The sequence below is a fragment of the Tyto alba genome, unplaced genomic scaffold (assembly GCF_018691265.1).
Source record: "Tyto alba isolate M040663 unplaced genomic scaffold, T.alba_DEE_v4.0 Super-Scaffold_1, whole genome shotgun sequence".
Taxonomy (NCBI): domain Eukaryota; kingdom Metazoa; phylum Chordata; class Aves; order Strigiformes; family Tytonidae; genus Tyto; species Tyto alba.
The window spans coordinates 3,319,676-3,334,950 of NW_024881261.1; the positions used below are offsets into that span (position 1 = coordinate 3,319,676).

Sequence of the window (15,275 nt, forward strand, 5' to 3'; positions counted from 1 at the left end):
AAAAAAAAAAAAAAGAAAAATCTTTAGGTGAAAGCCAACGATTAATAAATAAATAAACAAACAAACAAACAACAAACCCCCAAACCCAGCATACCTCTGAAAAGCAGGAAACAATTCAATGTTTGCATCCAGCTGTAGACATCAAATCCAAACCCTCCAGATAACTGCTCAAAGCGCAACGCTATTCTTGATTGTTACCAGGCTGTACCACTATCGTCTATAAAGGGAAACTGCCACCTCAGCTGGTCTGACAGCAGAACCTAAGTTCTGAAGGGAACCAGAGGCAGATTCTCATCCAACAGAAACATGATTTTGCCGATACAAATGCATTAATGTGAGGCTTTCCATTGAGCTAGAGTGGTCACTCTTTCCTAGGTTAGACTGAACCTACATGGCTGAGCAGGATTTATTTTAACCTGCAAAACATACACAAGTGATTTTCCTGCTGTTTACAGAGCTAAAACATGACTTAGTCAAGTCATATGAACAACTAAAACACACACAATGTAGTGAAGTCATCTTACTGTGCCAAAAGGCAAATGATGTTAATAGTAAGCATGGATAATTTTCTCCTGAAACAGTTATTAGCAATATTAGCTCTGTAGTACTTTATAGTAGGAAACAAAGATTTCAAGAAGTTCTCCACTAGACTGCTTATTTTTAAACCATTATTCTGTAAAGATAGATAACATTAGTGTGTTTGACTAGCTATGCTATAAATAGTCCCAGCAGGACTAGGCCATGCATGGAAATATAATACCCCTTTATACAAAGGCTTGAGGAGAACCATGGCCTACGCTTCCTCAGCTATTCAGCACAGCCAGAACTGTCGCTTCAAAGGCCCACTGCCTTATTAAGATAATTTGTTTCACTATATTTTAATAAAAACGTCAACAATAAAAAAATTCTGCAAGTCCGTTTAGCCTCCTTGTTGGTGGTAATACATCAAAAGTGTGAGGAACATCAATGTCATCAAAAGAGCATACCCATCAGAGCATAAACACACGTTGAAGCTCAGCCACTTCTGTAAAATCATGCACTTTAAGTAACTCAATTAATATGAAGCAATCCCTACATCCCAACAGATAAGGGCAGACATCCAGATGTAACAGATCTATCCTTCCAAATCGCTTCTCAAGATTTTTTTTCTTTGTTTGCTTCTAATAGATGTCTAGGGTACTTGAATTAGTGCCCCTTCACTAGCTACCTACTGAACAACTGAAAAAAAAAAAAAAAAAAATCAGCATATACAGATCTAAGCTTCCCTCTCAGCTCAATTGGGTCTCTAATTTATACAAGCAAAAAAAAAAAATACTCAAATGCAAAGATTTTGATGTTACAGTTGAAATTTACAAAAAATGCCTCAAGCAGGTGTACGAATTCTGCATTTCACAGGGATTTAGGAGGTGTAATTCCCTTCGGCTGCTCTGAAAATTGCAGCCTATTATTAGTTACTGCCAGTCCACGTCAGCAAAATGGTTGCTTTTCATTATAAGATCTTAATACCTGGAAGTGTTAATTGAGGTTACGCTCAGGTTGTGCCAAGAATGTTAGAAGGAATGCAGTAAAATGGAAGCCTCCTGAAAATAACACGCAATACAGGTATCAAGCATACGTGAAAAACTGAGTAGGGAGATGAGAGATCCTTCCCAAGGTGACAGAGCTCACCTAGCTCCATCCTTCTTCCAGAGCCTGCCCATCCAGCCCCACCAAACCCACGAGACTAACCGTGCCCATCTGCCTACATCCATCCGAAAACAGAAAACACAAGATGTAAGGTATCAAAGAATGAACCTACTGGAGTAATGACTTCTTGTTAGCGTGTAGCAAAACACATGTTGGGTGCTAAAGGAGTATGAAACACAGTAATAATATGAATACCAGAGAAGCCGGTTAAACGTTCCACTAGGTGCATTCAATTCCCTTCTTGCGGATCAGAATGCATCCCATCAAACCAGTAATGAGTAGTGCCATGTTTACTTTGCTCTAATGATAAGATTAAAAAAAAAAATAAATCAATCACACTTACTCAAGTCTATTTTCTTTGTCATTTTTGAAGAAATACCATAAAGTAGTACAGATTCTAGGCAATTACCCAGAAAGCAACCTAATTAAACCAAAAGACTTCCTTCAGCATCCACGAGGTAAATATTTTTCCAAATATAAACCAGAACATCTTTCTTACTATGCCCACTGAGGAAAAAAATGGGGAGCTGCTGATTGGTAAGGGAAGGGTGGGGTCGTCTTCATGAAAGTCAGAAGCAGATGTCAAGCCTGAACTTGTGTCAGAAGACAAAGATGCCAAGTGCTGCCCTCTGACTGCACCTCGCATCTTAATACCAACAGATTCCAAATGCTGCGTGGTTTAGGAGACCCGAAGTGAGCAGTCCACGTGGCAGCACAGACGTGCGGAACTCAGCGTTGAGGAGCCCACCCGAGGGACCACACCACGTGAGGAGAGGCAAGGCAAGGCCAGGAGGCAGCGATGGCCACTGGAAGGGCAAAACCAACCACCCCTCATTCAACATTCACGATTTTTGATGACACCTCCGTATAAAAATGTAACTAGATCTCCGTTTTACTTTAAGGCTGATGGATTGTCTTCTTCCCGAGAGCGACTAGGCATGACGGGCACATCCGCGCACCGAAGCGGAGCAGAGGAGCCCCAGCTTACACACCAGGCGGGCCAGCACAGCCTCACGGCGGTCGGGTTTAATCTTCTTGAAGAATGGATGATAAAAGGGAGAGACTGAAGCAAGTTATAAAACGTAGCGCTTCTTAAACCAATGAGGCATTCCCAAAAATCAAGATGTTAAGATCGGTAAAATGAGCTGCAAGGCTTAATGCTGAGATTATTTTTACATGAAGTACATTGCCCACGGGAGTCGTAGCTTGGGGGGAACTCCTGGCTCCCAGGCATCTCACTCAATACAAAGTGAAATACTCCACTTTGTATCTAAACCAGACCAAACCCAACTTTCTTTTCTCTAAAAAGAAAACAAATTTTCTGTAGGAGTCTTCCTTTAGCGAAAAAGCTCATATTTTACAGGATTTACTCTTGCAGAAAAACACTGACTGAGCTCTTCTACACTAGAATAGACTTAAAAATATTTTTAAGAGGAGGGGAAAAAAAATAGCTTATCCAAAATATTCCATCTCGCAAGGAAAGCACAGTCACCCAGAACTCTGCTCTCCTGAACTCAGTATCCAGGCTCTGCTCGCAAACTGTTTCTGGCAGCTCACAGGGATAGGAAGCTCAATTTTCCAGTAAGTCCGCCCTGAAAACCAACCTCAGTGTTTAAGAGGTAGATGGAAACACTGTGCCAATAGTAGAATCTTTGCTGGCACGAAGCAGATGAATTCCATGCAAGTGTTTATGTAGATAATTATGTGAAAACAAGAAGGTAAAAGTCCAAAGCCCTGAGGTATCAACAACAGAATTATTCCATGAAGAGTTTAATTTATATAGAAATAATTGAATTTACACTGTACTAGCACTCACACAGTCCTGGCTAAAGAGCTATCAAACTGCCTTATGGAAACCAAATACTGCAACACTGTGTAGTGTTCTCGGGGCTTACGAAGAAGTCTGGTAGGATGGTTCAGAGAAGGCAACATTACTGAACCCATAGTTTGAAAGGAAAATCATCTCTGAGAAGCTGAACATATTCAATATGGAAAAAGGTGCTTTAAGAAGAGTTCATCATAAATTACATCCGCCTAGGAAAAAAAAAAAAAAAAATGTATCCCTGTAAGCGGTACAGTTTGTGAATGACAGTGATGCTAAAACCAAGCAGTGCTGAACTTGTAAGCTGAGGAATCAGTATTTCAAACTGATCATCCAAACATCATACAATTTTTAAATAGTTACATCAAAGGACCATTTTCAACACCTTAATGAGTCAGCCTTCTGCCTTCAACTAGGAAATATGTTTTTAAAGTATTTGAAAGTCTGGAATTATTGGGCATTTAAAGATCATTGTACACTTTAGAAATTAATTTAAATAAGATACTGAAAGCTCAATTTTGAGAAAGACAGTTTATTAACCTGAAGTGTATATGATACCTTATTTTTCACAAGATACCAAAGCCTGCCAGTTATGGAAGCAGGATTATAGCTCGTGACTGGACTGGCGCATCCCCATTAAGACCAAATACAGTTTGGCTTTTGATAAATAAGTAACCAGCCTACCGGCATTCAGTGAGTTTATCACAACTAAAATATTACTTACTGTTTCGACAAGATGGGCACGGCGCTGGGGGAAACTGCTGGCAAACCACAGTGACTTCATAACTGAGCTAGTGACCATACACCTACTTCTGTTTTACAGGTGTAAGCATACAGGGAAGGTAAGGATGCAGAGACATCTCTGTATGATTTTTTAATACTGCAATGTGTTTATTTGGGTGGTTAATCCCATATGAATTCTTGCTCAAGTGTTTCTAAGTTCCGTGCCAGGCTGAGCAGGCTATCACTGGGAAACGCCACCACTGCAGATTTGTCCTGAGGGCTCTGATTTAGCCCTCCCCCCCTTCTCCATTCATGGTTTTCAGCACACACAGGAATACTCCTCATCCTCCCTTCTCTTTCAAACAAAAAATTCTCACCTTTTCCCAGTCCCACAGCGAAAGCCATGGCTTTCAAACACCCCAGTGAGGGGGAAAAGTAAAAATAAAGACTTGTCAAGATTCACTGTGAACAGATGACCTGGCCGCCTTGCTTTTACAACCGCCACCAGAAACCTCACTCTTTTAGAAAACATCCCTCAAAGCACCAGCCGTGTCCCTAAAATACAACCAACCGTTTTCCTAAGGAACTCTACAAAGAAGATGTCACTGTCACTCTTCGTCACAAGGCTCAGCTCGCAGCAATTCGGGGTAACAGGGACAGGTATTAGCAGGATAAATAACTCGGATAGTAGTTTGCTTTCATAAACACAGGACTTTGAAAAACTTATTAAACCCCCTTGCTATTAAATTATTTCTTAATCAGCGAAGCAGAGAGGCAGGCCAACCAAACAGCACAAACCCTGCAGCCCTGTGCAGAAACAGGAGAGGCGGGCAGAGAGAAGGTCGTTATTCTACGAGGCAGATAATTAACTGTGTATTTGAATGGTAGTTCGCAGGCGTGCAAAGATAAATGAAAATGTCCCAGCTGGGAACTAATGAAAAAATAAAACAACAGAAAAAAAAAAACAACAACACACCCAACGCCCTGTGTTTATGCCTTTACCTATAAAGAGGCACTCGGAAAACGGTGCTCTATTCCTCCGTAGGCGATTATTAAGCACCCTTTATGTCCTCAGTAAATAAGGGCTTTCATCAACTGATCTGTAAACTTTAAATGCTGTATTCTTAGTAAGAGTTTTTAGTATTTGGATCAATAGCCTGGAAAAAACATTTTACAAGTGCAAGCTTAATAGTGTGGTGGCAATTTGAATGTCAACTTCCAAAAGATTTTAAAGGGGGAATTGAAAAACAGATACTGCTTCACCCCTCTTAAAGAACATAAAAACTAAATGTAATTAAATATAAACCAATACTGTTTGGTTTTGTTGTTGTTTTGGGGGGATTTTTGTTTGTTTGTTGTTTGGTTTTGTTTTGTTGGGGTTTTTTTTTCCATAAGGAATAGTACACAATATAGAAATTCTGCTTTGGAGAAGTTCTTTTGCACATCTGACTTTGCTAAATTTTAACAAAACAACAGTCTAGTTAATTTGAGTATGTTCCTCTGAATAAAAAGTATTTTTGAGGCCAATGAATTATTACTTGCTATCAAATTTTAAACCCAGAGTGTTCCAACCCTCTTCAAATAACGATAACCAACTAGACCAGCAAGAACTCTACCTTGCATTTTGCTTCAGGAGGGAAAAATAGTCTTTCTTACAAAAGCAGATTGACCCTATTCTGACCTGCCCCCCGTGCTGCCGCTGGGCCAAGGAGCTGCACTCAGGGGCCACCAGCGCTTCACCCTGACACCACCCCAACGACTGCAACCCCGAGTGATCAGGGTAGAAGGAGAAATCTCCCCTCTGAACACAAGGTTGGTCTAACAAACCTCAGGCTCACCCCTCTGCCTTCAAGGTCAGACTGAGAAATTTCTTCTCTTCTAAAAGTTTACCTAAAATATATATTTATAAGCAATGCGATAAGCTTTTAAACCAATATTCAATCCTTTACAACAGTAAAGAGACACAGAACAAGATGGTCATTTTCAAAGAAAACTGTATGTGCACCAAGACAAATAAATGCTGCAGGCTATTTAGGAAATGCTGATTTTCCATCTTACCGACGGGCACATCGAACGCTTTGTGTATCATTTCCCACTAATACTTTATATTAGGTTTCGGTTTATATAGGTTTGCTCTTCTGTCACATAAAAATTAGGTCAGCTTTTCTGCAAATTTGGATTTTTCGTTATTGTTACTTTCTCAGGGAAGCAGAGAAAAAGGAGCTCTGTCGCCACAGCAAGGGCAGCGAAGGCGCAGAGATGCCCCTGTTAAGCAAAGCTTAATTAACACTGAATTATTTGAGGTCAATTAGTTGAACTGTTTAGGAAAGCAAGGTCCCAGGCTTCAGGGGAGCCCCTGACTTCAGATGCATTCCCTGAAGTAATCCTGACTGGATCTATTTTTCACAACTTCAAAATTCCACAGATGAGATATTTCCCCATTTCTTCTAAAGACAACTGCAAAAAAACTTGCAGATACTACGTATTCTCCACAAACTGAAAATAACTTTACAAGCTTTTAAGTTTTTGATTTTACAAAAAGAGGAAGTATAACTATATAAATATTACTTAGGAATTTTAATTTTAAACTTAGATTCATGTTGATAGGTAGACAATTGTGGTGTTAGTTTAATATATTTACTTTACAAAAAAAAGTACTTGCATACCTTAAAAAAACCTTTTTAATTCAAATTGACCCTCAGCAACAATATATAGGTAAATTAAGAGACACTGCTGTAGCAGACTTCAAACCAAAGTGTGACAAAGGATAGCTGTAGGCTAGGTGAGTACAGGAGGTGTTATTTAAATTACATTTTTTTTTTTTCCTTTTAAGACTTGAACATGACTACAACAGATCTTCAGACCTCACTGCTGAGGGACAAAATTTCTAAATAGATGCCATTTTCAGGTATTATGTTCTATACATCCAGCAATAACTAGGAAAAGCCTCATGTATTTGAGAAAGCAGAAGAAAAACCATCAAACCAGCACTGTCACGTCTGTGGGAACTGTAAGCCTCTCCATTTACAGTGATGGTTCATCACTTTGGTACACAGCAGCTTTATGTAAAAAGAGGTGCAGGTCACTTGGTTTCCTTGTTGTTCTCCCTTTTAATTTACAAACATATAACGGTAATAAATATTTTATTTTCTCCTTGCAGTCATTAAAGACTCATTTTCCAAAATAACTTCATCTTCCCATCATTCAGTGAAGCTGAATATGCTGGGTTTGATCCTGTTTTCCCAATGGCTACATTTTTGTATTCAATACCAAAGTTTAAAAAAAAAAAAAAATCCTGAATTTCTGAGTTCTTTGAAAAAAATCACAGAAGGCAAAAACATGTTAAAACAAATTACTTTTTAATGACCTCGTGTTCTTGTCTTTGTAGGCTTTCATATCGGACTGGTCAAGACACGGCTAATTGCGACACATGCAGGAACAGTGCATGTATTATCTATAGGTAGGTTAAAAAATACTAATGTTCCCACTTTTTCCCTGAGTGAAAGTAATGATTTATTCACTAATGCAATGTCAATTGTTGGCCTTGATTCTTCAATAACTCAAAACCAGTTTAAAAGCAGAAAATAAGCTTAACTTCACTAAACTGATAAAATTCAACAGACGCCTGTTGTGACATGAGTCTAAAATTTCCAGATCAGGAATAGACGATTCTGGTCACTACTACTCCTGCTGTAGCTCTTGGATGTGAAGTGGTACAAGGCGTGAGCTTCATTTGCACATTGCTAGAGACACTGACTATTTTCTGTCCAACAAGTCAACACAGTGCTATAAAAATAAATTTGAAGTAACAACTGGACTTGGGAAGTTATTTTGAGGGCAAGACCGTATAGCGAAGAGAACCAGATGCAGATTATATCTAGACAGTTTTATCAGTAAAATGACATCACTACCCAGGTTTTTATGTACTTTTACATTAATGAAGAAGTTTTGAAACATGCATGGGAAAGACGTCCTGCCCAACACAAACACCTTCTTTAAACTGGACATTTACGGTCTTCATGCAACACACAAGGGAAGACTTTGCTGGGCACAAACTGCTCCTTTAGCAGAGCTGCTGTGCTGGACAGTTCTGTAGGGGGAATACAGGTTTGCTCATTACTGTTGAACAGATAAAAAAAAAACTTAACTGCTTAAAGGTTTTGTTAAAGATTGCTCGTACCTGCTACGATCTCTCCTCCATAAGGAAACACCTGGGGTTTGCTCCCTAGAAACAGATCAGGTGCAAAAGGTAAAAGGATAACGCTTCTTATTTCTCCAAAGCAGAGGTGCCCCTCCTAAAATTTAGCAGCCAAGAGACCCTTTTTGGCACGTACTGTATTGTAGTGAAGGAGTCACAGTCTCATGATGGCGCGAAGCCATCATGAGCCTGATGATGTGTTTCATACTGACAACTTAATTGTCCTCCTCCATTAGCGCCTGAAAAAAACAACTGAATGTTTTCATGCGTTGCAGGTAAGATGAAAACACATGCATCTCAGAGGATTTCAGAAAATCAGGTGTAGAAAGATGACCGGTAATTACAGTGGAGATACAAACTAAAATGAAGGTATAAACGGTGGCTAGGCCTAAAAAGCACAGGACTTCCCCCTACACCCTTCTCTTCTCTACTCAGTCTCTGATTTAGGCAGAAGACCTGGAGGTATTTATACGTTATCACCTACCTGCCCAGAAGTGAAGGAAAAAACAATGGAAAACTTCAACTCCATCTTTTCTACCTACCAGCTAACTAGAAAAGGGAAGAATGCTGTTCTGTGCAAGGGAAGGAACCAATGAAGTTATTTATTCATCCTTTTGAGCAATGTTCAGTAGCATACAAACAACCAAAGCCTACTGTGCCTCCCTTTTCCCAAGCTCACCCCCGTGCAATCCCTTGCCCAGGGCAGCCCGGGAAGGTACAACACAGCACACTTCTATCAGGGAAACTATTTTTGTTTCGTTAGCTAAAACGATTCAAACTGGAAATTTTTTTAAAATCTTGATTTCTAGTCAGCAGATTTAAAGTTAAGGAACTTCCCAGTTTCTACCTCTTACACTCGCTGCAAATTAGATGACTCCAGGAACACAGATTTCATGTTTCCCTACTGATAGGGAAACAGCAGGTAGGTCTCTCCGATATTTCCCACCAGAACAGCCGCTCGGCCTGAAGCTGGGCACTCGCCTAAAGCCATGTTTCCAGGGGAAGTTTTAGCAAAAATCAGCTCAGCTTTCTGACCGATTAGGAGAATAGATGCTGCAGGCAGGAACTCTAAAACCAGAAGACAGTGCAGAACAGGGGAACTATGAGAAGACCGAATCACTACGACAAGATAAGTAGCCAGAAGGGATAAAAGAGAAATTCACTGATAAAACTACCACTGAGACAGGCTGCCTTGTAGGAGCTCCTGCTGCCCCATGAGTCAAACACCAGGGCACGGAAACCTCTGAAAGGAGCACAGGATTTCGTTAGTAAGGATGCGAAAGCTACTCTTGAATCCAGAGGCCGTGACAGACGCCGCACCTTTGCAAAGGGTTTGCATGGCGGGTGCTGCACAGCTACGCGATTCCTCTTGAAGCAAAAGCATCTTTTAGGAACAGAAATGAAATCTTGGATGAAACTGCTCAAGGGACACTGAGAACCCCTGGGTGTGGGAGGGCACCGCACCCTGCGAGCCGTCGGTAAAAGTGTCAGACCAGGAAGATCACCCTGTCTGTCCTGCTGCACGGTCCGCTGACGGCTTTTACAACAGGCTCTTGTTCTGGACCCTCCTCAGCCTGGAGCTCTTTCACCCACGTAGTAAAAAGGGGCGACTTCAGGCAAATAAAACCAATGTCCTTTATGGAACAAATCAATAATTTCAAGAGAAAACCTTAAACTCTTCCATAACCGACTTTTTTTTTTTTTTTTTTTTTTAAATAGGATTCAATTTTGAACACAGTGACATTAAAAATATTCAGAGCTCTTTCAAACCTTTATTTTTAAACTGCAGTGAAACAGCATCTTAGAGGAACGATTAAGTTGCCCTGCTGACTACCCAGCTACATCCTCTAACGTCAACTATAGCACAGATGAGAAGCTAGAATGCAGAAAAAATCAGTGCAATTAAATTCTTCCCCCTCCAGATGACTTTTTAGAGTATTAATACAATGTAGAACAAAAGCTGGAGACACTGCAGAAGGTCACAAAAACCCACTGCTGTACTCTAAGGGGGGTTTTAGCTGCTTTTTAGTATCAAAAATGCTGATACTGTTAATAAACATTCTAAGAATAAGTTTTCAAGAATACAGTTGTTTTGCATATGAAATTTACATTTTTTTTGCTAAGACTCCAAATCGATTTTTATATTATGTTGTCCTTATATTAAAAAGAATACATACTTCTTGGTATTAAAGAAAAAAAAGGAAAACCAGGTTGCTTTCTCTTTTTAATAGCTAGGAAACCAATCAAATACTAAACGCTATTAAAAAGAAAAGGTACCAAAAACTTAAACTCCTTTAGAAATCAATAGGAAAAGAAACACATCTAGATTTGATTTCCCCTTTCTCTCAAAACTCTACGTGAGGAGAAATACGTTCAAGAACTTGTCAGGAGCTCCAGACCCAGCTTCAGAGGGGCAAAGGCTCGAGTCAGCGCCCTGAGGGTTTCACCAGCCCACGGTCACGAGGATTCAGGTGAGGACAGGATCAGCTGCTGCTTCTCACAGAGCTCTAGGCTCAAATGCAGCAGAAAAAAAAAGCTTTCCTGGGGCAACACCACTTCTGTAGGATTTAAAGCCCGAGCAGAAGAGCCCCAACTAAATAGCAGTAGTCAAAACCAGCCAATAAACAGCGTTCAACATCCTGTCTTCATGGTAATTCCCAGACAGTGTTTAGAACAGTAGTCAAAAAGATGTGATTAAGGTGTAAAAATAAACAAGGATTTTAGAAAACGCTCATCTATCTCAAAGGTTAATCTATTCCAGTAGCATCAACATCTCATCAACCAAGGTCACAACACAGTTTCAAAAGCATCTTCTACCAACTAAGACACAAATCTACCAACAGAAGACAAACTAACTTTTCCATCTGCCTTTTACAAACTAATGGAGATTCATCACTGAAAATTTTATGGACAGCAAGTAAGTTTTATTAGGGTGCAGGGTCTGGAGAAAGTCAACTTAAATACTGAAGTCTAGAAAAATCTTGCTATTAAGAAGAAATTGCATTGATATGCGGAAACTGTACCGATTCTGTAACACCCAAACCCCACATGGACTAAATCCGATCAACCTGGTTTACTCTGGAATTATCTTTTAGTGAAACTGCCCTTTCCGCTCCTGTTTAAATGACCACCCCATGTGAATTTTAATCCTAGAAGAGAAATCTAGATGAGAAAATGAGTCTTACGTTTAATATTTTGTGCGTTATTCTAAGGCCTTTATCATGAATTATTTCCATAAATAAGCACCTTGAAGAACTCATGCTAGACTTTCCTTTAGTCACACAGGTCAGAAGTACTCAACAGCTTTTGCAAGGCTCCTTTAGCTTCTGGAAGTAAGCTTTTCAGGAGATCAACTCACTAGCCCATTACTGCACAGGGGGAACAAACAAAAAGTAAAGCAATACTACTCTATTGCAGTTGCTGGAGGGAAAAATTACCCAAAGCTGTGCTGACTATTAATTTGGCTCCTTTTTAAGTTTTTAATTAATATATCCTGGTTTGCAGTATTTGTCTTTGATACTGCAGTTCTTCTAAGGTGCACTCCAACTATTCAGCAGAAAATATATTACTACAATCTATGAAATGTAACTCTTAATACAAGAGCGGCAAATAAAACAGGTTAAAGATGCAAGTTAACTAGGTAGCAGGGAGCCCACGTGGAAATACTTCCCTTGTAAAGGTCAGCCCTAGTGATAATTGTTAAAATTAATAAATATGGCAACGCAAAGCGAAAATAAGACAAGTAGACATAAATTCCTAAGATATCATTAGTAGAGCAAAATCAGGTAACTAATGATGAGAACAGTAATTTTCATCATCTTTTTATTTCCTACCCACGTTAATTAATTTACATTCTTTCTCACCTTATCTCTAGACTGTAAGACGTTTAGTAGCAAAAAATGGATCTTAACGACTTGCTAACGCTGACAGCGCTTTGGATCCTGGGCATTTGTGACTTTCAGGCTGAAACGGGAGATTTAGCAGAGATTGCTTAAAAGTGCATTACGTTAATTTCCAAGGGATTAACGCTTATCTGGATCCTGTTCTTCTAAGATGTGGCATGCACTATTGCCATGTCATCCAATTAACGTGACTCAGAAGGAGACATGATATTCTGTAATTCCCGCTTCGCCTAGCCTACTTAAATACAAAGAGTTAAGCTGTCTACAAACGCTTGCAGGATTTGGGCCTTAACTCACAAACTAGGTAATAAAAAGGTAAACAGAAGTGCTGTTGACTGAAATATGAAAGGCTCAGGTTAAGTGGAAGGAAAAGTGTTTTCCTCTGAGGCAGAAAGCAGAGGGACGCTCTGGGCACACTCCATCCCTGGAGATTTCAAGAGACAAGTGGATAAAGCCCTCAGCAACCTGGTCCTAAACCTGAATTATTCTGATTTGGTGATCTCTCAAGTTACCAACATATCTAATCATTAGCATCTATTAGCCTTAAAATGATTCATGTTACTAACGTGTGACTGTGTTAGAAGAGAAGAAAGCCCATCCGTATTTCTAAGCTTGTTGCTAGATACCCTCCCACAGGCCATATGCTTAAAACCAAATGGTTATGACTCCTCAAACTGTTTCCAATCCCTTGTACAGCAACAAAATTAGAAGAAGTTCACCCTACTGCCAGCTTGCAGAAAATAAACTCGTTAACATATCTTCTCAAAACCATTAAAAAAAAATTAAAAAATAAAATAAAAAAAAAAACAAACAAAAAAAAAAAAAAACAAAAAAAAAAAAAAAAAAAAAAAACAAACCCTGAAGGCAAAACCAGAAAATCCACCCCACCACTCCCTAATCCACAGCGTGAGGATGCAGAAGATGGGATTGGCCAGAAAGCTGCAGCCCGAGCAGGTCGGCCTCCTCGCGCGCGCCTGGGGCCCGCACTCCCCGCCTCGGACTGTCGCCCCCCTTGTCGCGCCGCCGGCCCCGCGTACATGGTCACACCGCCTCTCGGGAGCCCTGGCTCCCACCCCGACACCTTCCAGAGCTCGTGGGCGCAGAGGCCGCGTCCCAAAGCGCCTTTGGGGTGGCCCCAGGGCACGGCCAAAGGCGCCCTGGGCCCCCTCCACCAGTGCGCGATTAGCAAGTCAGATCTTCACTCTTCTCCCCCGGGCTTCACCCTCCTACACCCAGGAGCAGCCACGCCGTACTTTCTGTTTCTTTCTTTCCCGAATGTAATTCCAATTCTGCACAGAAAATACGTTTTGCTCCCAATTTTATCCTGGGGTACTCGTTATTACAGCATGCGAGTCCTCGGCGCTCACCGAACACGATGATGCCGTTTCACAAACGCAAAAAGCAAAGGCTGAGGGACACAAAGCCCAAAGCAGAACGAACTGACAAATCCCACAGAGATCCCCGCTGGCTTCAGTTCCAAAATTAAGTTGTGTACGAAAAAAGTTTTTCAAGGCAGCGTTCAGCTGCCCTGCTGTTACCCTCTACCTTTTTGCAACACCTTGCCTCACTCGCTATAAACCCAACTTGCGTCACGCGTTAGCTCTTCTTCCCAGGGACAAAATTAGACCCCGATTCCCATTTCAGCGAGGCTCCTCGGTCAGTTTAGTGCACATTCGTGCTGTGCAATATATAACACCAGGATCTGGGAAATGGGAAAGGAAGGAAATAAATAATAATTAAAAAAAAAAAAAAAAAAAAAAAAAAAAAAAAAAAAAAAACAAACCCAAACAAACAGAAAAAAAAAAAAACACAACTCATTTGAGGTTCCCTTTGCACTGGTATCAGTCCCTTGCAGAAAACAAGATGACAGAAAAAGCAGGCTCAGGATCAGCTGCTCCAGGGCTCAGCCAAGCACAGCCCAATGTAGTTTAAAGCTGCAACTGCAAAGAGATTTTTGACCAGTCCTGGACTAGACCCATCTCACGGTGAAGGAATTTTGGAGGTTTGAATTACAAAGTTCTCGCCCGTGTTTAATGAGCACATCAAAATAAAATTCTCAGAGGTCTGTTATTTGATTTTATTTGGCCAAACTCTCACAGGAGTTACATTTATGCAGACACTGATACAGAGGCAACTACCCTAAAATGTAAAGTTTCTGTTGTAAATCCTGTAAGCATATAGATGCTTTGGGGAGAACACACAGAAAACCAGAATATTCATCACAGACAAAATTTTACTGCTTATATTTGTTCACAAAACCAGCGTATCTATTTGCACTGGAGTTTCATCATGCAGAGGAAAAATCTGAGAGAGGCATTGAACGTGGAGAAACTCCAACCCAATGCTCCAAATCTGGCCATACTGTAAATGAATCTTCAGTATGTCCTCATCAGATGTGTCAGGCAAATATTTGTTGATATTAGCATTGTGTCATATTTACAATTGCCTCCTGGTTTTCTAGGGTTTATTCACAATTGTCAGTCTATTGAAAAAACACTATTATCTCATCTGAGGAAAAATTCTTCTGAAGCCAGTAATTATAATTTCCATCACGTGTAATGCAAGAGAACATGTAGTCCTCACTAATTAAGTTTATGGAGTTACGGGGAGGCTTAACGAAGAGACAAAACCAGACGGAGTTTGAAAGTGAGAAGAGCCACATGGCATAGAGAATATTTCAAGAAAAGGTCATTTTGAGAGGAAACCTATAGATACTTAGCATACAAAAATAGCACTAAGCAAAACAAAACTGTCAGAGCTGTGACAGGTGACAAAATCAAGTTCCTGAATGCAAGAATTGGAAAGATCAACAGCTCGCTAACAAAAATATAAAGAAGTCATACAAATGTGTAGCACTTGCTGAATTTAATAGTATTTCCTATGTTTGATATAATATTAAAGACATAAAAATCGCGTCGGCTATAGCTAATTTTAAAAGATATCT

The 15,275-nt window shown here is 40.2% G+C and overlaps 2 protein-coding genes across 9 annotated transcripts in view; one reads left to right on the forward strand and one right to left on the reverse strand.

Annotated features, from left to right (window-relative positions):
* Window positions 1-15,275, reverse strand: part of DOCK1 (dedicator of cytokinesis 1) — a 316,081-nt gene that overhangs the window by 190,441 nt on the left and 110,365 nt on the right. The window lies entirely within an intron of this gene.
* The window catches only part of INSYN2A (inhibitory synaptic factor 2A), a 48,506-nt gene that overhangs the window by 28,289 nt on the left and 4,942 nt on the right, over window positions 1-15,275 (forward strand). The window contains exons 3-4 of one of the 4 annotated variants that reach the window (XM_032992081.2): window positions 7,620-7,691; window positions 8,865-9,115. The exons of 1 other annotated variant lie outside the window; for it this stretch is intronic. In XM_032992081.2, the coding sequence (XP_032847972.1) occupies window positions 7,620-7,691; window positions 8,865-8,871 (79 nt within the window). In that variant the 3' untranslated portion in view covers window positions 8,872-9,115. Of the gene's footprint in view, window positions 1-2,346; window positions 2,655-7,619; window positions 7,692-8,864; window positions 9,116-15,275 lie in introns of those variants that run through there. 2 more of the 4 variants (XM_032992065.2, XM_032992089.2) reach the window with 2 other exon arrangements.